This window comes from Salvelinus namaycush, chromosome 1 (genome assembly GCF_016432855.1).
Source record: "Salvelinus namaycush isolate Seneca chromosome 1, SaNama_1.0, whole genome shotgun sequence".
Lineage (NCBI taxonomy): Eukaryota > Metazoa > Chordata > Actinopteri > Salmoniformes > Salmonidae > Salvelinus > Salvelinus namaycush.
This window is the reverse complement of record NC_052307.1, coordinates 78,846,911-78,867,938: the sequence shown is the minus strand read 5'-3', so window position 1 is coordinate 78,867,938 and position 21,028 is coordinate 78,846,911. Positions and strand designations below refer to the sequence as shown.

Genomic DNA, 21,028 nt, shown 5'->3' with positions numbered 1-21,028 from the left:
TGTTGGTTGAGCTACAGAGATCAGAAAGACCTCGAGGGATGGTATGAATATGGATATGAATTTCAATGAATGTTTACAACAGTGGGAAAAGAAATAGGACTCAAACTTGGGGATTTCAAATTTCCTCCGGCCTGATCTCAATCTCTGGACATTGTTATACTTTGAATGATATTGTGTGAGCAAACCACATGACAGAGAGTGGACTAGACCGGACGGCCTCACGTCAGCCCGTTCTGAAATGCTTCATCTTTATTTCCCACACCATCTCCGCATTGTGGAACCACAGAGAAAGAATCCATTCATTGAAACAGGATACGCAGAACTTCTCCTGACCTTCTCCTCCCAAAGTGGCAGCAGACTCAGGGTTTTGTTGAGGAATACAACACTAGAAGCCATGTGCATCTGTCACACAATTAGAGTTCTCAATAACACTTTCTGTTCAGCCTGTTGCCAGAGGAACCGTATACATGTCAAATAATATCTATTATATTTTGACAGACACTTGTAGTCTCTAATCGGTGTATTTAAATTATATTTCTGGGAAGTTGTCTAGGACTGTAATTGTCTGAACATATTTCTGTATAAATGTTGAATGTCCCAGTTGCACTGGAAGACAGGACAAATGGGTTCCTTTCCTTCTGAGACAATCTTTACTTCATAAGGCTGACATCCAATTTGAGCATGAAATTCTATTATCAAAATGTCATCAGAGATGATTGGCCCTGTAGCAGCCAAAAGAAGAGAATTCCACATTAACTTATAAAACAATTCTCACATTTTATTCAAGCTTTCACATTCAACTCTTCACATGAGTGAAGTAAATAAAATCTATTTGTACACTGCATTTCTACAACATTTACATCACCTTTGTCTGTCTGTCTTTTATTTTTACAAATAATACATTAGTTATTCACTTAAATATCACCCTAGTTAGCTACAGATCATCACTTGACAATCTGCTTCCAAAGTACTGTACAAAGATCTCAGGATGCCCCTTGTAGAACTGTCCTAGCAAGCGTCTCTTCTCTTTGCTGGACAGTTTGGGGTTCTCGTGGATTGTCTTCAGTAGAGCCCATAGTTCCTCTTTGGTAGTCTTCTGTTTGCTCTCCACGTACGCTTTTCTATTGACTCGCCTGCAGTATGTAGAGACTGAGTGAAGAGAAAGATAGAGAGGGCATTACGTCTTCATTCCCCACACAAAACACAGAAGGTAGGTAAAGCTTTGTCAGATATTAGTACAGCTAGACAGACAGACAATCAAACAAAACAGACACCAAAAGCTCCCATACCTGTTACGACTTGTGGGTCTTTCCCCTTCACAATGTTGGTCAGTCTATCGCTCACAAGTTTGTGCAACGACACTGGAATCTGAAAGGAGAGGATCATATAAGTTAAACCATGTGATCATCGCTGCTTTCATCTGTTTAATCTCACACAACTCTGTGTTTACAAACTGTACTCACTGTTTGAGCTCGACTCCAATATTAAAGCTATCAGATGTGGTAGCCTGGCTGGCATTACACACATTACACACCAAAACAGGGTTCCAAAAGGGCTGTCCCCATTGGAGAACCTTTTTTGGTTCCAGGTAGAACCATTTCTGGTTCCAGGTAGAACCCTCTGTGGAAAGGGTTCTCCTATGGGGACAGCCGAAGAACCCTTTTAGGTTCTAGATAGCACCTTTTTTCTAAGAGTGTTCAGATCAGTGTCTTTCATGAAGTCCTATTCAAAGTTCTTCCCACTGTTTGAGTAGAAAACAGTCAATTAACAGACTGTTTGAGTAGTAAACACGCACACGCACACCCACGCCTACCTGTTCACCTATTCACACACACACACACCCACGCCTACCTGTTCACCTATTCACACACACACACACCCACGCCTACCTGTTCACCTATTCACACACACGCACACCCACGCCTACCTGTTCACCTATTCACACACACACACACCCACGCCTACCTGTTCACCTATTCACACACACACACACCCACGCCTACCTGTTCACCTATTCACACACACGCACACCCACACCTACCTGTTCACCTATTCACACACACACACACCCACGCCTACCTGTTCACCTATTCACACACACCCACGCCTACCTGTTCACCTATTCACACACACACACCCACGCCTACCTGTTCACCTATTCACACACACACACCCACACCTACCTGTTCACCTATTCACACACACACACCCACGCCTACCTGTTCACCTATTCACACACACCCACACCCACCTGTTCACCTATTCACACACACACACCCACGCCTACCTGTTCACCTATTCACACACACGCACACCCACACCTACCTGTTCACCTATTCACACACACGCACACCCACACCTACCTGTTCACCTATTCACACACACACACCCACGCCTACCTGTTCACCTATTCACACACACACACCCACGCTACCTGTTCACCTATTCACACACACACAGTCTGATAAAATATGAGTACACACACACCTTGAAGACGTCACCGTGGTTTTCCACCATAAACAGCACCAGTAGGTCAACCTTCCCCTTGGCCAGTCTCATGCTGTAGACGATGGCACTAGAGAAAGATCTCTTCACCGCCATCCTGTTCTCTACCTGGAAAACAACACAACGTTCACATCTACGTACATACAGAATACAGAGAGTGGCTGCTAGATATGATCCTTGACCTCTTGGAGTAGTTTGGAACACACAAACACACAGTCAGGGAGAGCTGTAGCAGTATACGCACACACACACACACACACACACCCCTCACCTCTTTGTGCAGTTTGACCTCCTGTGGTTTGGCAGCGACAGCCATGAATCGCAGAAGTCTGCGTAGTTCCTCTTTACTGCGAGAGTCCTGTAGTTTCAGACACAGCTGTAGGGCCTCCAGAGCCTGCTCCCTCTTCCCATTCACTATGGACACACAGAGAGGACGGGATAGGTGTTATTGTCCCTGGCAGGCTGGGAGGAATCACAGGTGTGTGAATTCATGAGAGAGGATCTTAGCCAAACTAGTTGATAACCCCAGGTGTGGCTTCAGGGTCCTCGTGAGAGTCAGCAGAGAAATCTGAGCCCCCTTCTTTCTGTCCCCAGTCATGACGTTTGGGCTTTCACCTACTGGTTTAATCAGCTGAATGAATCCCTTGCACAATACTTGTTATTAAAAAGTCTAAACCCATTTAGACAGGGGAAATGCCCTAGAGCACATAGACCATGTATATGGCTGTTACCCAGTAGTTCAGAGATGCTGGAGTGGATGTCGAAGACGTGGTTGCTGAGTAGTGGAGGGTGCTGTGTCTCTCCGTAGTGCTGGACCAGGATCCCATACACCAGTCTCTTACACTGGCCCTGGTCCTCACCGCAGCGGGGCAGACCCCTGCTCACCTCAACCACCAAGTCATCTGGCAGGAACTCCAGACAGTCCACCGCCGCCGACAACCACTCATCAGCCCTGAGAGAGGGAGGGAGGAGATTATAAGTTATGAAGTAAATGAAACCAATCTAAAGAGGAGAGAGAAGAGAGAGATGTGAGAGAGATCAGCGAGTGAGAAAGAGATCAGAGAGAGAGAAAGAGATCATAGAGAAAGAGAGAGGTAAGGAGATGAGAGAGAGTATTTCACTTTGGTTTATTATCTATTTCACTTGCTTTGGCAATGTAAACATACGTTTCCCATGCCGATAAAGAGAGAGAGGGGAAAGGAGAGAGACAGATCAGAGAGAGACAGACAGGTTCAGTAAAGAGAGAGAGGGGAAAGGAGAGAGACAGATCAGAGAGAGACAGACAGGTTCAGTAAAGAGAGAGAGGGGAAAGGAGAGAGACAGATCAGAGAGAGACAGACAGGTTCAGTAAAGAGAGAGAGGGGAAAGGAGAGAGACAGATCAGAGAGAGACAGACAGGTTCAGTCAAGCTGCTCTTGACTTTCAGACAACCACTGCCCAGTGACTGCAGTCAGTTGGCCATTTGTCCCTGAGTGCCAGAGAGCCCTGGGGGCAGCATCAATACAGAGAGAGGCCCTCACTGACACGCACACAAACACCAGCTCCATTACATAACGCTGCCCTGCTGTGACAGAGGCTACGCTAGGCGTCTGGCCGCACCATGTTGAAAGGCTGGACATACAGTACACACGCCAACCAAAGCCTAACAAGACTACCGGCCATACATTTCTGCCCAGTCAGATAAATCTGTAGACTATGATTCGCAGGGAGTGGGAGAGAATGGAGATGTCACTTTATTAGAGAAAGGCCTTCTTTGATCAAAATCGGCTGCTTTACGTATAACACGAACGGTATTGAATGTGCTCGGCAAGCTTTAACTGCAGATAGTCAGTCAATTAGCCTTATGCCTGTGAATGTCCTTACCTATGCCTGGAACAAACAATTAAATGGAAGAGGGTGGGGGGATGGGGAAGGAAAGAGAGACGGAGAGAAGAAGTAGAAATAGGACTAGTAGTAGTAGTAGTAGTAGTAGGACTAATATTAGTAGTAGTAGTAGTAGTAATAGTAGTAGTAGTAGGACTAATATTATTATTATTATTAGTAGTAGTAGTAGTAGTAGTAGTAGTAGTAGTAGTAGTAGTACTAGTAGTACTAATAGTAGTAGTAGTAGGACTAATATTATTATTAGTAGTAGTAGTATTAGTAGTAGTAGTAGTACTAATAGTAGTAGGACAAATGTTATTATTATTAGTAGTAGTAGTAGTAGTAGTACTAATAGTAGTAGTAGTAGTACTAATAGTAGTAGTAGTAGGACTAATAGTAGTAGTAGTCGTAGGACTAATAGTAGTAGTAGTAGTAGTAGTAGGACTAATATTTGTAGTAGTAGTACTAATAGTAGTAGTAGTAGTAGTAGTAGTAGGACTATTAGTAGTAGTAGTATTAATAGTAGTAGTAGGACTAATAGTAGTAGTAGTAGTAGGAGTAGAAGTAGGACTAGTAGTAGTAGTAGTAGTAGTAGGACTAGTAGTAGTAGTAGTAGTAGGACTAGTAGTAGTAGTAGTAGGACTAGTAGTAGTAGGACTAGTAGTAGTAGTAGTAGTAGTAGGACTAGTAGTAGTAGTAGTAGGACTAGTAGTAGTAGTAGTAGTAGTAGTAGTAGGACTAGTTGTAGTAGTAGTAGTAGTAGGACTAGTTGTAGTAGTAGTAGTAGTAGGACTAGTTGTAGTAGTAGTAGGACTAGTTGTAGTAGTAGTAGTAGTAGTAGGACTAGTAGTAGTAGGACTAGTAGTAGTGGTAGTAGTAGGACTAGTAGTAGTGGTAGTAGTAGAACTACTAGTAGTAGTAGTAGTAGTAGGACTAGTAGTAGTAGTAGTAGTAGGACTAGTAGTAGTAGTAGTTGTAGGACTAGTTGTAGTAGTAGTAGTATTAGGACTAGTTGTAGTAGTAGTATGACTAGTAGTAGTGGTAGAACTAGTAGTAGTAGTAGTAGTAGTAGTAGTAGGACTAGTTGTAGTAGTAGTAGGACTAGTAGTAGTAGTAGTACTAGTAGTAGTAGTAGTAGGACTAGTTGTAGGACTAGTAGTAGTAGTAGTACTAGTAGTAGTAGTAGGACTAGTTGTAGTAGTAGTAGGACTAGTTGTAGTAGTAGTAGGACTAGTAGTAGTAGAAGTAGGACTAGTAGTAGTAGTAGTAGTAGTAGTAGTAGTAATAGGAGACGTACTGTGCTTCGCTGAAGGCCTTCAGGACCTCTCTGTCCAGGTAGCTGGATGTGTAGAGCAGGTCTGGGTCACTGTCCATGCTGTGTAGAGGGGGCCTGGGCCGCTCCTCTCCCTCCAACAGACTCTCCAGAAGGGGGAGCTCTATCAGCTGTAGCAGCCTGAACACTGTCTGCTGGCGCCACACCTCGTCCACCACTGAGGAAAACAAGTCACTATAACGGCCACTTTACCACACATACACACTACCAAAGTAACAAACACACACTGATAATCATTCAGGGACACATGCCAACATATATTTTCTATGGACACTTACACTCCTGTGAGAGGCCGAGGTTGATCATCTGTGGGGTGATGGTTGAGGTGAGGTTGAGGTTCCCCAACACGTCCTCTAGTGATTTGTCTGTTTTGACCGGAGAGTGGTTGTTGGAGTACTGGTCCTCTTTACTGAGGACAAACATAGTGAGAGAAATCAGTGGACATGATTGGGCCAATTACAGACCTGTTATTACTGGAACTCAAAGTAGCGTTTAGAAAATTGTATTTTTCAATCACAGGTGACCAGAATATGTCTACTTAGTGAAAGAGGATTTGGTGAAATTGGTGGGAAAACACATTTAGCAAAACAAATACTCTACCAATTTCCTTCTCCACTCCTCTTTGGCTTTTGATAGAATCAGTACATTTTACATGCTGTAATTGGTGCAATCAAACGTTGCCTCAAGAGTGAGCTTGGTGAGTTTTTATAGAAAACTTCTTGGGAGCACAGTTCACCTAAACGTGTAGCTCTGACTTTAAAATAAATCTCTCTCTCTTTCTCTCAAACACACCCCAGAGATAGTACACCCCAGAGGTGTGTTTGTGAACAGAGCCCCAGGACCAGCTTTCTTAGGGGACTCTTCTCTAGGTTCATTTCTCTGTAGGTGATGGCTTTGTTATGGAAGGTTTGGGAATCGCTTCCTTTTAGGTGGTTGTACAATTTAACGTCTCTTTTCTGGATTTTGATCATTAGCGGGTATCGGCCTAATTCTGCTCTGCAAGCATTATTTGGTGTTCTACGTTGTACACTGAGGATATTTTTGCAGAATTCTGCATGCAAAGTCTCAATTTGGTGTTTTATCCCATTTTGTAAATTCTTGGTTGGTGAGCAGACCCCAGACCTCACAACCATAAAGGGCAATGGGTTCTATAACTGATTCAAGTATTTTTAGCCAGATCCTAAATGGTATGTCACACTTTATGTTCCTTTTGATGGCATAGAATGCCCTTCTTGCCTTGTCTCTCAGATCGTTCACAGCTTTGTGGAAGTTACCTGTGGCGTTGATGTTTAGACCAAGGTATGTATAGTTTTTTGTATGCTCTAGGGCAAAGGTGTCAAGATGGAATTTGTATTTGTGGTCCTGGCGACTGGACCTTTTTTTTCTTTTAATTTTACCGTTATTTTGGTCTTACTGAGATTTACTGTCAGGGCCCAGGTCTAGCAGAATCTGTGCAGAAGATCTAGGTGCTGCTGTAGGCCCTCCTTGGTTGGTGACAGAAGCACCAGATCATCAGCAAACAGTAGACACATTTGACTTCGGATTCTAGTAGGGTGAGGCCGGGTGCTGCAGACTGTTCTAGTGCCCTCGCCAATTCGTTGATATATATGTTGAAGAGGGTGGGGCTTAAGCTGCATCCCTGTCTCACCCCACGACCCTGTGTGAAGAAAGGTGTGTGTTTTTTGCCAATTTTAACCGCACACTTGTTGTTTGTGTACATGGACTTCATAATGTCGTATGTTTTTCCCCCAACACCACTTTCCATCAATTTGTATAGCAGACCCTCATGCCAAATTGAGTCGAAGGCTTTTTTGAAATCAACAAAGCATGAGAAGACTTTGCCTTTGTTTTGGTTTGTTCGTTTGTCAATTAGGGTGTGCAGGGTGAATACATGGTCTGTCGTACGATAATTTGGTAAAAAGCCAATTTGACATTTGCTCAGTACATTGTTTTCACTGAGGAAACGTACAAGTCTGCTGTTAATGATAATGCAGAGGATTTTCCCAAGGTTGCTGTTGACGCATATCCCACGGTAGTTATTGGGGTCAAATTTGTCTCCACTTTTGTGGATTGGGGTGATCAGTCCTTGGTTCCAAATATTGGGGAAGATGCCAGAGCTAAGGATGATATTAAAGAGTTTTAGTATAGCCAATTGGAATTGGTTGTATGTATATTTGATCATTTCATTGAGGATACCATCAACACCACAGGTCTTTCTGAGTTGGAGGGTTTATTTTGTCCTGTAGTTCATTTAAGGTAATTGGAGAATCCAGTGGGTTCTGGTAGTCTTTAATAGTTGATACTAAGATTTGTATTTGATCATGTATATATGCTGTTTGTTCTCTGTTATAGAGCCAACAAGATTGGAGAAGTGGTTTACCCATACATCAACATTTTGTATAGATAACTCTTTGTGTTGTTGTTTGTTTAGTGTTTTCCAATTTTCCCAGAAGTGGTTAGAGTCTATGGATTCTTCAATTACATTGAGCTGATTTCTGACGTGCTGTTCCTTCTTTTTCCGAAGTGTATTTCTGTATTGTTTTAGTGATTCACCATAGTGAAGGCGTAGACTCAGGTTTTCCGGGTCTCTATGTTTTTGGTTGGACAGGTTTCTCAATTTCTTTCTTAGATTTTTGCATTCTTCATCAAATCATTTGTCATCGTTGTTCATTTTCTTTGGTTTTCTATTTGAGATTTTTAGATTTGATAAGGAAGCTGGGAGGTGAAATATACTGTTAAGATTTTCTACTGCCAAGTTTACACCTTCACTATTACAGAGGAACGTTTTGTCCAGGAAATTGTCTAAAAGGGATTGGATTTGTTGTTGCCTAATTGGTTTTTGGTAGGTTTCCAAACGACATTCCTTCCATCTATAGCATTTCTTAATGTTACTCAGTTCCTTTGGCTTTGATGCCTCATGATTGAGTATTGCTCTGTTCAAGTAGACTGTGATTTTTCTGTGGTCTGATAGGGGTGTCAGTGGGCTGACTGTGAACGCTCTGAGAGACTCTGAGTGACTCTAGGTTGAGGTCAGTGATAAAGTAGTCTACAATACTAGATGAGCTATAGGTGTACCTACCATAGGAGTCCCCTCTCTCTACTATCTCTCTCTCTCTCTCCACTCTCTCCTCTCTCTCTACCTACTCTCTACTTTCTCTTGCTCTCTCTCTCTCTACCTACTCTCTCTCTCTCTACTCTCTCTCTACTTTCTCTTGCTCTCTCTCTCTCTCTACCTACTCTCTCTCTCTCTACCTACTCTCTCTCTCTCTCTCTCTACCTACTCTCTCTCTCTCTCTCTCTCTACCTACTCTCTCTCTCTCTCTCTACCTACTCTCTCTCTCTACCTCTACCTAATCTCTCTCTCTCTACCTACTCTCTCTCTCTCTCTCTACCTCTACCTACTCTCTCTCTCTACCTACTCTCTCTCTCTACCTACTCTCTCTCTCTCTCTCTACCTACTCTCTCTCCACTCTTTCATCTCAGTGAAACAGATTGGAGGCAGCAGGTTTTCATGGGTACATTCCTGAGCTGTCACTCAGGACCACTTCACATGGTTAGGGGGAGGCCAGAGAGCCACCATGGCCAATGGCCATATGATATTATCATCACTTCACTTCTCCTGTTGATCTCAGGGCAGATCTCAGTCCTCTACACTCTAGTTTCCTTAAGTCATTCTTTAGAAAAAATTAAAGTTTCATGTAGAATGGCTACTTAATGTTCTACACTCTTAAAGACAGAAGAGAGACACATAGCATCCACAACACAGACTGAAAGCATTGACATCAACTCTTTATGTCTGGACTTCCCAGAATAATGACCAACGGTGCCAAATCTGCAGGCTCTGTGGCAAGTTCTCTAAACCCATAATCACTTACAGAACTCTGAGTCAAACCATACAGTCCCTGTCTCACTGCCTAACAAGGAGCTCTCTGACCGAGTGTCTAACTGTGTGTTTGGGTGGAGAGAAAAAAGACCTGTTCTTTCATACAGAGCCAAAAATCATAGGAATCATGTCAATTAGGTTTACGGGACATTATCACAAACATCAGCAAGGAGAGCCTTGATTGGACAACTGAGAAGCACCAATCAGTGAGAGTAAGCACAAGGTCACAGAGGTCATTGGTGATACATGAGTTGAGTGTTGGGGTGAAAGCCCTCATAAAATGAATCCATTGTTAATCCGCTATTTGGGAAGGATTACGAAACATTTCAACTGATGAAGAAAGCTTTAAACTCAGCTGACCGTACCGTTTGAGAGGTGGGCTGTAGCTGTTCCGGTGTTTGCTCGGCGAGTCGTATCCACTCTCGATGGTGATGGTGCTCGTCGAGTGCGAGCTGGTCATGGTAGTGGGACTAGACGGAAGCAACCGGTACAGACTATAGCTACTGTCCTCGAAGATGGCACGCCCCTTCTCCTTATTCCCAAATACGTTGGTGCCCACCGCCTCGAACACCCGCGAGTCCATCAGGGTCTGGCAGAGGCGTACGGCCTTGGAGCGAGGCACCTCAGCATCACCACAGAACCGGGACTGGATGACATGGGCCAGCACCACGTCCACAGCCTCTGACCCCAGGAAACAGTCATGGTAGGTCTTGAGCTTATGACGGTGGCGCTTGACCTGGACGCGCTGCTGGAGGTTGGCGATGATGCTGCTCCAGATGAAGGTGGCCCGGAACGGCTTACCGGCCATGCCCTGCTCTCCTGGGGGAGGGAATAGGAGGAGGGGGGGTGAGAGAGAATAAAACTCAGTAAATTCAGTACAGATCACAGTGTTCTAAAGTCCACTCTTTATATCTGAGTAGTAGAATTTACAGAGCTCTTCAACAGATCAACATCTCCTTTACAGAGCTCTTCAACAGTTCAACATCTCCTTTACAGAGCTCTTCAACAGTTCAACATCTCCTTTACAGAGCTCTTCAACAGTTTAACATCTCCTTTACAGATCTCTTCAACAGTTTAACATCTCCTTTACAGAGCTCTTCAACAGTTCAACATCTCCTTTACAGAGCTCTTCAACATCTCCTTTACAGAGCTCTTCAACAGATCAACATCTCCTTTACAGAGCTCTTCAACAGTTTAACATCTCCTTTACAGAGCTCTTCAACAGTTTAACATCTCCTTTACAGAGCTCCTCAACAGTTCAACATCTCCTTTACAGAGCTCTTCAACATCTCCTTTACAGAGCTCTTCAACAGATCAACATCTCCTTTACAAAGCTCTTCAACAGTTTAACATCTCCTTTACAGAGCTCTTCAACAGTTTAACATCTCCTTTACAGAGCTCTTCAACAGTTCAACATCTCCTTTACAGAGCTCTTCAACAGTTCAACATCTCATTTACATAGCTCTTCAACAGTTCAACATCTCCTTTACAGAGCTCTTCAACATCTCCTTTACAGAGCTCTTCAACAGATCAACATCTCCTTTACAGAGCTCTTCAACAGTTCAACATCTCCTTTACAGAGCTCTTCAACAGTTTAACATCTCCTTTACAGATCTCTTCAACAGTTTAACATCTCCTTTACAGAGCTCTTCAACAGTTCAACATCTCCTTTACAGAGCTCTTCAACATCTCCTTTACAGAGCTCTTCAACAGATCAACATCTCCTTTACAGAGCTCTTCAACAGTTTAACATCTCCTTTACAGAGCTCTTCAACAGTTTAACATCTCCTTTACAGAGCTCCTCAACAGTTCAACATCTCCTTTACAGAGCTCTTCAACATCTCCTTTACAGAGCTCTTCAACAGATCAACATCTCCTTTACAAAGCTCTTCAACAGTTTAACATCTCCTTTACAGAGCTCTTCAACAGTTTAACATCTCCTTTACAGAGCTCTTCAACAGTTCAACATCTCCTTTACAGAGCTCTTCAACAGTTTAACATCTCCTTTACAGAGCTCTTCAACAGTTTAACATCTCCTTTACAGAGCTCTTCAACAGTTTAACATCTCCTTTACAGAGCTCTTCAACAGTTCAACATCTCTTTTACAGAGCTCTTCAACAGTTCAACATCTCCTTTACAGAGCTCTTCAACATCTCCTTTACAGAGCTCTTCAACATCTCCTTTACAGAGCTCTTCAACAGTTCAACATCTCCTTGACAGAGCTCTTCAACATCTCCTTGACAGAGCTCTTCAACATCTACTTTACAGAGCTCTTCAACAGTTTAACATCTCCTTTACAGAGCTCTTCCACAGTTCAACATCTCCTTTACATAGCTTTTCAACATCTCCTTTACAGATCTCTTCAACAGTTCAACATCTCCTTTACAGAGCTCTACCACAGTTCAACATCTCCTTTACAGAGCTCTTCAACATCTCCTTTACAGAGCTCTTCAACAGTTCAACATCTCCTTTACAGAGCTCTTCAACATCTCCTTTACAGATCTCTTCAACAGTTCAACATCTCCTTTACAGAGCTCTTCCACAGTTCCACATCTCCTTTACAGAGCTCTTCAACATCTCCTTTACAGAGCTCTTCAACAGATCAACATCTCCTTTACAGAGCTCTTCAACAGTTTAACATCTCCTTTACAGAGCTCTTCAACAGATCAACATCTCCTTTACAGAGCTCTTCAACAGTTCAACATCTCCTTTACAGAGCTCTTCAACAGTTCAACATCTCCTTTACAGAGCTCTTCAACAGTTCAACATCTCCTTTACAGAGCTCTTCAACAGTTCAACATCTCCTTTACAGAGCTCTTCAACATCTCCTTTACAGAGCTCTTCAACAGTTCAACATCTCCTTTACAGAGCTCTTCAACAGTTCAACATCTCCTTTACAGAGCTCTTCAACAGTTTAACATCTCCTTTACAGAGCTCTTCAACAGTTCAACATCTCCTTCACAGAGCTCTTCAACAGATCAACATCTCCTTTACAGATCTCTTCAACAGTTCAACATCTCCTTTACAGAGCTCTTCAACATCTCCTTTACAGAGCTCTTCAACATCTCCTTTACAGAGCTCTTCAACAGTTCAACATCTCTTTTACATAGCACTTCCACAGTTCAACATCTCCTTTACAGAGCTCTTCAACAGTTCAACATCTCCTTTACAGAGCTCTTCAACAGTTCAACATCTCCTTTACAGAGCTCTTCAACAGTTCAACATCTCCTTTACAGAGCTCTTCAACAGTTCAACATCTCCTTTACATAGCACTTCCACAGTTCAACATCTCCTTTACAGAGCTCTTCAACAGTTCAACATCTCCTTTACAGAGCTCTTCAACAGTTCAACATCTCCTTTACAGAGCTCTTCAACAGTTCAACATCTCCTTTACAGAGCTCTTCAACAGTTCAACATCTCCTTTACAGAGCTCTTCAACAGTTCAACATCTCCTTTACAGAGCTCTTCAACATCTCCTTTACAGATCTCTTCAACAGATCAACATCTCCTTTACAGAGCTCTTCAACAGTTCAACATCTCCTTTACAGAGCTCTTCAACATCTCCTTTACAGAGCTCTTCAACAGATCAACATCTCCTTTACAGAGCTCTTCAACAGTTTAACATCTCCTTTACAGAGCTCTTCAACAGTTTAACATCTCCTTTACAGGGCTCCTCAACAGTTCAACATCTCATTTACATAGCTCTTCAACAGTTCAACATCTCCTTTACAGAGCTCTTCAACATCTCCTTTACAGAGCTCTTCAACAGATCAACATCTCCTTTACAGAGCTCTTCAACAGTTTAACATCTCCTTTACAGAGCTCTTCAACAGTTCAACATCTCCTTTACAGAGCTCTTCAACAGTTCAACATCTCTTTTACAGAGCTCTTCAACAAATCAACATCTCCTTTACAGAGCTCTTCAACAGTTTAACATCTCAGTAAAGAACCTTCTAGGCCAAGAACAATAGCACACTCACCAGCCTTGACATTACACACACACACACACACACACACACACACACACACACACACACACACACACACACACACACACACACACACACACACACACACACACACACACACACACACACACACACACACACACACACACCACACACCACACACAGTGTAATGCTCTAACAAGCCTTGTAATGGCACCATTGGGACTAATGTCCCTCCCCAACCGATCCCCTATAACATACACAGACACTCTTCTAACACACACACACACACACACACACACACACACACACACACACACACACACACACACACACACACACACACACACACACAAAACAGATGTACACACCGCACCCATCCCTCTTCATCCAACTCTGATACAATGATCAGATTGTCAGCCGCATCTCCAGGGCTATCGCAGTCACAATGATGAGATTGTCAGCTTCTTGTCTCCAGGCCGATCTATCCCAGCATGCTCTTTCCTGTCCAGCCACATCAACAGGGTGGGCCGTATCCCACATCACACACACTGAACGTCATCAGATCAGATTTCAGATTTCAAACTCATCAAAAACCTTCTGTAATCTTCACATGCAGATGTAATTACAGGCAGACACACACATAGCAACCCACACTTTTACCTCAATACGCTGTTCATCAACGCATGGCTCTACTTCAACTGCTGCACCTTAAATGGCTTATTTATCTGATGTCACCAACCACATAGACCTAGAGAAGAGAGGGGAGGGGAGGTCACCAACCACATAGACCAACAGAAGAGAGGGGAGGTCACCAACCACATAGACCAACAGAAGAGAGGGGAGGGGAGGTCACCAACCACATAGACCAAGAGAAGAGAGGGGAGGGGAGGTCACCAACCACATAGACCAACAGAAGAGAGGGGAGGGGAGGTCACCAACCACATAGACCAACAGAAGAGAGGGGAGGGGAGGTCACCAACCACATAGACCAAGAGAAGGGAGGGGAGGGGAGGTCACCAACCACATAGACCAAGAGAAGAGAGGGGAGGGGAGGTCACCAACCACATAGACCAACAGAAGAGAAGGGAGGGGAGGTCACCAACCACATAGACCAAGAGAAGAGAGGGGAGGTCACCAACCACATAGACCAAGAGAAGAGAGGGGAGGGGAGGTCACCAACCACATAGACCAAGAGAAGAGAGGGGAGGGGAGGTCACCAACCACATAGACCAAGAGAAGGGAGGGTAGGTCACCAACCACATAGACCAAGAGAAGAGAGGGGAGGTGAGGTCACCAACCACATAGACCAAGAGAAGGGAGGGGAGGTCACCAACCACATAGACCAAGAGAAGAGAGGGGAGGGAGAGAGGGGTGAGGGGTGAAGGGCTGGTGAAGTCCTCGTTGAGATGAAGAGGGGGAGAGGGGTGAGGGGTGAGGGGATTGGTGACGTCCTCGTTTTGTGTGTGTGTGTGTGTGTGTGTGTGTGTGTGTGTGTGTGTGTGTGTGTGTGTGTGTGTGTGTGTGTTGTAGGTCTGTGAGAAGCTTTTATTCCTCCCCCAGCGGGAACCATTTAAAGTCTGGTAAGCAAATGTTAGTGCAGTGTTCAGGAAGGAGCTGAGAATAGAACACTGGGGACTGAACCTTTTCAATCCCTTCCTCACAGCACCACTACAGACTCATATGACATCACAACCTGATAAAGACCATTATGACCCCAAAACACACGACTAGCTCAATGAAGACCGTGCCAGACAGCACCAGACGGAGTCGGAGAAAGTTGCTCCTAAGATGATCTAACATCATGTTTTACATTTTCACCCTTAATGGTTAAGGTTATGATTTGAGGATGGTAATCTGATTCTAGATCTGTGTCAAAGGGCACCTTCCACCTGGAGCGTAGGTAGCAGGCAGTGAGCAGACATTCACTTTCCTTTCATTGCCGTAACAGAACAGGTCCATGAGGAAGAAGGTGCTGGATGTCTCCTATCTCCATGAACAGGTTAATGTGTCCCATTCATGTCAAACACAGCTTCCCTCTTCGGACGGCACTCAGACAACACAATATCCTGTACCACTTGGAAGGTTTTGCATATTACTGATGTAACCAATGAACTATGTTGTAACAGGCACTGTCCAGTCACTACAGCTGTTTGACAGACAGCTGATAGCCTGAATAACAGCACAACTCAGGATAAAATAACAATAAAAGATCTTAGCCTGACATGACCATCACAGCATGGTTGATAACCTGACATGACCATCACAGCATGGTTGATAACCTGACATGACCATCACAGCATGGTTGACAACCTGACATGACCATCACAGCATGGTTGATAACCTGACATGACCATCACAGCATGGTTGATAACCTGACATGACCATCACAGCATGGTTGATAACCTGACATGACCATCACAGCATGGTTGATAACCTGACATGACCATCACAGCATGGTTGATAACCTGACATGACCATCACAGCATGGTTGATAACCTGACATGACCATCACAGCATGGTTGATAACCTGACATGACCATCACAGCATGGTTGACAACCTGACATGACCATCACAGCATGGTTGACAACCTGACATGACCATCACAGCATGGTTGATAACCTGACATGACCATCACAGCATGGTTGACAACCTGACATGACCATCGCAGCATGGTTGATAACCTGACATGACCATCACAGCATGGTTGATAACCTGACATGACCATCACAGCATGGTTGATAACCTGACATGACCATCACAGCATGGTTGATAACCTGACATGACCATCACAGCATGGTTGATAACCTGACATGACCATCACAGCATGGTTGATAACCTGACATGACCATCACAGCATGGTTGATAACCTGACATGGTTGATAACCTGACATGACCATCACAGCATGGTTGATAACCTGACATGACCATCACAGCATGGTTGATAACCTGACATGACCATCACAGCATGGTTGATAGCCTGACATGACCATCACAGCATGGTTGATAACCTGACATGACCATCACAGCATGGTTGATAACCTGACATGACCATCACAGCATGGTTGATAACCTGACATGACCATCACAGCATGGTTGATAACCTGACATGACCATCACAGCATGGTTGATAACCTGACATGACCATCACAGCATGGTTGATAACCTGACATGACCATCACAGCATGGTTGATAACCTGACATGACCATCACAGCATGGTTGATAACCTGACATGGTTGATAACCTGACATGACCATCACAGCATGGTTGATAGCCTGACATGACCATCACAGCATGGTTGATAACCTGACATGACCATCACAGCATGGTTGATAACCTGACATGACCATCACAGCATGGTTGATAACCTGACATGACCATCACAGCATGGTTGATAACCTGACATGGTTGATAACCTGACATGACCATCACAGCATGGTTGATAACCTGACATGAACATCACAGCATGGTTAATAGCCTGACATGACCATCACAGCATGGTTAATAACCTGACATGACCATCACAGCATGGTTGATACATACACCATAGACCAAAAGTATTGGGCACCGTATGAGAGATATCAACTGAATAGATGTCAAACAGAGGGAGATTAAGCTCAATTGGTAGAACATGGTGCTTGCAACACCAGGGTTGTGGGTTCGATTCCCACAGGGGACCAGTATGAAAACTCACTAGTGTAAATTGTGTCTGCTAAATGACTAAAATGATTACGTGAAAAACAAAGAACCTACAGGCTGATATTGATGACAATGTAATAGCAGCCTAATGCAGGCCTGGAAAAAGACATGAGGGTGAAATACAATTACACAGGATTACAAGACATTCATTGGTTTAACACCCAGAAAACCCCATTACTGGATAAATTACTGTAAACTGCATTAGAGTGGAATCCTTCATTTGGGGGTTAAGAAAGCGGTATTAGAGGGCGACCATCTGGAAAACCCGTCTGGGGATCCTGGTACAGTAATCCGGATCTGCTCAATGTCAGCATCACTCGAGTTGAGGAGTTCACGGGGTCGATCTGCGGATGAAAACAATCCTGGGAATCGGAATGGTCTGTCACCTCGGTTTTCCCGCCCCGACTGAGACTGGAGCCAGTTTGCATAGCTGTCGCCAAACATTCCACGTCCCCTCCCTCCCTCCCTCAGTCCCCAGCTCTCCTCTCGCGGGCGCGTTGCATCAGGTGGGAATTCGCTGTATTCGGTCAAGGGCAACAGAGAGCGGTGTGTTTGCACACCATGCAGGTAAATAATCCCAATGGGAACAGTATCACCCAAATGGAACGTGTTGACTGGTAGGGGAGACTATCTGCTGTAGCCGTAAATGCACCTATTGGAAAGAATTAGGCTCAGGTAGAATACCTTGGAGTTTTACATGATTATTTTCATGGTTTTACTTTTTTTATATAGCCTATTAAGAAGGAGATTTCGAAGAATGACAAAAAGCAACAGGCATCAGACAGAAAGTAAACTAGGCTTGGTTCTGTGACGTTCATTCCTTCACGCGCTCAGACTAGTCACAACTGATAGAGCCCGAAGGAAAATACTAACGTACATCTAAAACCCATGCAGTTTGAATTTGAGTCTAAATACCTCTCACTGCAGATTATGCCTATAGTCTACAAGAGCTGAGAAACTGCACTGCCATAAATCATTGGGATCGGAAATACTGTTGTTCCTCCGAAGAAAAAAGACCCTCAAAGTAGCCTAATAATGTATGTAGCTATGGTAATGAATTAATTATTTGAAAATATGAACTGTTTATTGTCACATTAGGAAACAATATATAAAATGTTGAGCAATTACAGGCTATATAGTCTAGTTGACTGGGATGTGACCCATCTATGTTACACCTAAAAACGGAGCCATAGGACATTTCAACTATAAACCATTTGGATCTATTCAGCTCCATGGCCTAAACACTTATGTACTGACACATTCATTGAAACTGTAGCCAAATCAAATCACTTTCTCTAACATTTTCTGATAGGCTTATTGGGAAACGAAACAAAGGCTGTGACATGATTTCGTAATAATAATAAAAACATTTCAAAGTTATCATAAAGGATTAAATATATTATTAGGCCTACCTCGTGGTTTGTGCAGCATGAAAAAAAGTTCCCGGAGCGCTAAACGGCTACCTCTCTTTTCCACGGTATCATTTGGCTCCTGCTACTAACGTCTGTCCTCTTGCTATCTCCAAAGTTCCTTCTCGCACCACAGTGACGCAACTGCAAAGTCGACCCGAAACCGCCTCGCTCGCTACAAGTTATTCAGGACGATTACAACGTGAAATAACGCCTCCACCTCCAACCTCATTTACATGATAAGTATTTCGCTTTTTAGACATTTAGAATATGAAAAGACCGAGAAGATTTTTTAAAGTGTTACATTTCCCCCGTAATCTCTCTGTCTCCCCCTCTTGGTCTCTCTCACACTTTCGCGCGCGCACACACACACCATTCATTTTATAGGTTTCAAATTCTTTAACAGAGACCAAAGGTTTATACACTTCAGCTGTTTACATGTTCTGAATTGACATCTTACATTTAGCCTGTCACATGTAAATTACAGGGACATGTTTGATCAGCAGTTAACCAGGCAATAAACTATTGTTAGGCTACCTCCTAAAGAATTCCCACCAGCATGACTCAGATCTGAAAACATCGGAGATGAACACCGTGGTTGTATGAAATTAAAGATTAAAATCACAGCTATAGCTAGCTTCAGTCACATTCAACCAGTGAACCACATTCACTCGTCATGGGTATTCTTTGGTTATGACACCATAAAGGCAAACCATTCAAATGGCAAAAGACAGAGGCAAAATCTGTGCAGAGGTTGTCTACAGTCTCCAGGCTCTGTGGTGCTCCCGCTCCCAGCCTCACCTTGTTAAACATACAGTAGAAAACCGCTGATAGCAGAGCAGCTGATAGAAAGCAACCACTATTTTTCTTTGACGGAGCGTAGGGTGGAGAGCGGAGGCATGTGAAACAGTTGGATGTCAACCTGCTCTGTGTGTTTTTATAAGGCCATTTACTTCTACTGAGTGGAGAGAGAGACAGACAGACAGAGAGAGAGACAGACAGACAGACAGAGACAGAAAGACACAGAGAGAGAGACAGAGAAAGAGAGAGAGAGACAGACAGAGAAAGAGAAAGACACAGAGAGAGAGAAAGGAAAATAATGCATGGAAAAGACAGAAGTCCTTTTTGATTTATTCTTATTTAACCAGGCAAGTCAGTTAAGAACACATTTTTATTTACAATGACAGCCTACCGGGTAACAGTGGGTTAACTGCCTTGTTCAGGGGCAGAACAACAGATTTTTACCTTGTCAGCTCGGGAATTCGATCCAGCAACCTTTCAGTTACTGGCCCAATGCTCTAACCACTAGGCTACCTGCCGCCCCAGGTCCTAAAGTCCTAAGGTCTTGGGTTGCTGACTGAGTGAGAATGACCCCTTATTCAGACCGTCCAAATGTAAATACTGTGGTAGATGATTTATGACTACCACAGTCATAATATTGTAGCAAATTTGGGCAGTAGCCCCGACCGGGAATCGAACCCCAGTCCAACAACTGTCAACCCAACACCTTGGTCAACAGATCTGAACCTCTCGACGAGGTCACCAGGGGTTGGGTTAAGGTCCCTCCACACTTCTCTATACCAAGTCCTTCACATGCAGACGTAGCTAGGTGTTGGGTTAAGGTTGATACGATATGATATAGTCCTATAGGTGATGTGAGGTTTGAGGTCAGAGTGTATTAAGGAGGCATCGTAACAAGCTGGTTACAATGGAATTGCCTCAGCTTTGTGTTATTATGACGTCAGTAACAGATGACTGTCTCTATAGCCCACTTCATGTCCTCTTTCTCTCATGTCAATCATTCTCCCTACAACCCTTCTACAAGCTACTGCAGCCATTTCCTGTACACCTTTATGCTGTTGACATCAACAGTTTCTAACATGTGGGGTAGGTGCCAGGGCTGAGTGGTCACCCAAAGTAACAAGTTACTGAAACAGAACCAGCAGTCTCATGCATAAAACAGCACACACACACACACACACACACACACACACACACACACACACACACACACACACACACACACACACACACACACACACACACACACACACACACACACACACACACACACACACACACACACACACACACGGAGAGAGAGACTATTTGCACATCGTTACAACACTGTATATAGACATAATGACATTTGAAATGTCTTTATTCTTTTGGAACTTCTGTGAGTGTAATGTTTGCTGTTAATTTCACTTTTGTTTATTATCTACTTCAATTGCTTTGGCAATGTTAACATATGTTTCCCATGCCAATAAAGCCCTTGAATTTAATTGAATTGAGAGGCAGGAGGCGCCGAGGACACAGATCTGAAACTTAACACCTGTGCACAGACGCCCTCAGGTGGCAAAGCCTCCATAATGATGTGACTAAAC

The 21,028-nt window shown here is 43.7% G+C and overlaps 1 protein-coding gene across 2 annotated transcripts; it reads right to left on the bottom strand.

The window, feature by feature from the left end:
• Positions 1-757: 757 nt before the first annotated feature.
• Positions 758-18,966, bottom strand: depdc7a (DEP domain containing 7, paralog a). Of its 2 annotated transcripts, XM_038995867.1 has the most exons (10): positions 18,645-18,966; positions 14,195-14,282; positions 9,950-10,403; positions 5,980-6,110; positions 5,666-5,858; positions 3,237-3,457; positions 2,777-2,919; positions 2,488-2,613; positions 1,290-1,368; positions 758-1,149 (listed from the first exon to the last, which is right to left on the bottom strand). In XM_038995867.1, the coding sequence occupies exons 3-10, from the start codon at positions 10,390-10,392 to the stop codon at positions 935-937; spliced, it is 1,551 nt and encodes a 516-aa protein (XP_038851795.1). In that variant the 5' UTR covers positions 10,393-10,403; positions 14,195-14,282; positions 18,645-18,966; the 3' UTR covers positions 758-934. The 2 variants fall into 2 exon arrangements, with proteins under 2 accessions (XP_038851795.1, XP_038851787.1); XM_038995859.1 differs by lacking the exon at positions 14,195-14,282.
• Between the last annotated feature and the right edge of the window lie 2,062 nt (positions 18,967-21,028).